The sequence below is a fragment of the Geospiza fortis genome, unplaced genomic scaffold (assembly GCF_000277835.1).
Source record: "Geospiza fortis unplaced genomic scaffold, GeoFor_1.0 scaffold4865, whole genome shotgun sequence".
In the NCBI taxonomy this organism is placed as follows: Eukaryota; Metazoa; Chordata; class Aves; order Passeriformes; family Thraupidae; genus Geospiza; species Geospiza fortis.
Window position 1 is genome coordinate 8602 of NW_005055517.1, and position 596 is coordinate 9197.

The window sequence follows — 596 nt, forward strand, 5'->3', positions numbered from 1 at the left end:
GGGGGGACCCCAAATTCTCCCTCGAGGGACCCCCACAGTTTGGGATCAGGGGACCCCAAACTCTTCTGAGGAACATTTGGGGTGGGGGGGGACCCAGGCTGGGCCTCAGGGTTTCTCCCAGTTATCACCAGTCACTCCCAGTCACTCCGTGGGGCTTTCCCAGTCACCTCCAATGTCTCCCAGTGGCTCCCAGTTGCCCCCAGTAATCCCCCTGTCCCAGAGCATGCGCCTGAAGCTCATCGCCAGCAACAGCACCATGGAGCGGCGCTTCAGCCCCTGGATCGGGGGCTCCATCCTGGCCTCGCTGGTGAGCCTGGGGCTCCGCGGGGTCCCCCCACGTAGGACGCGCCCCAAAACGCTTCAAAACGGCCCCAAATTCCCCGCAGGGCACCTTCCAGCAGATGTGGATCTCCAAGCAGGAGTACGAGGAAGGCGGGAAGCAGTGCGTGGAGCGCAAGTGCCCCTGAGGAGCCCTGAGGGGAACTGAGGGGAAATGAGGGGAAATGAGGGGCCCTGAGGGGAACTGAGGGAACCTGAGGGGTCCTAAAGGGAACTGAGAGAATCTGAGGGAAACTGAGGAGCTCTGAGGGAAGCTG

General features: G+C 62.6%; 1 protein-coding gene across 1 annotated transcript in view; it reads left to right on the top strand.

Moving 5' to 3' along the window:
• Positions 1-590, top strand: part of LOC102042167 (actin-like protein 6B) — a gene marked incomplete at its 5' end in the record, with an annotated part of 3627 nt that extends 3037 nt beyond the window's left edge. Inside the window, 2 exons of the mRNA XM_031065832.1 lie at positions 39-307; positions 387-590. Of these exons, the coding sequence (XP_030921692.1) occupies positions 39-307; positions 387-467 (350 nt within the window). The remainder of the gene's footprint in view (positions 1-38; positions 308-386) is intronic.
• Between the last annotated feature and the right edge of the window lie 6 nt (positions 591-596).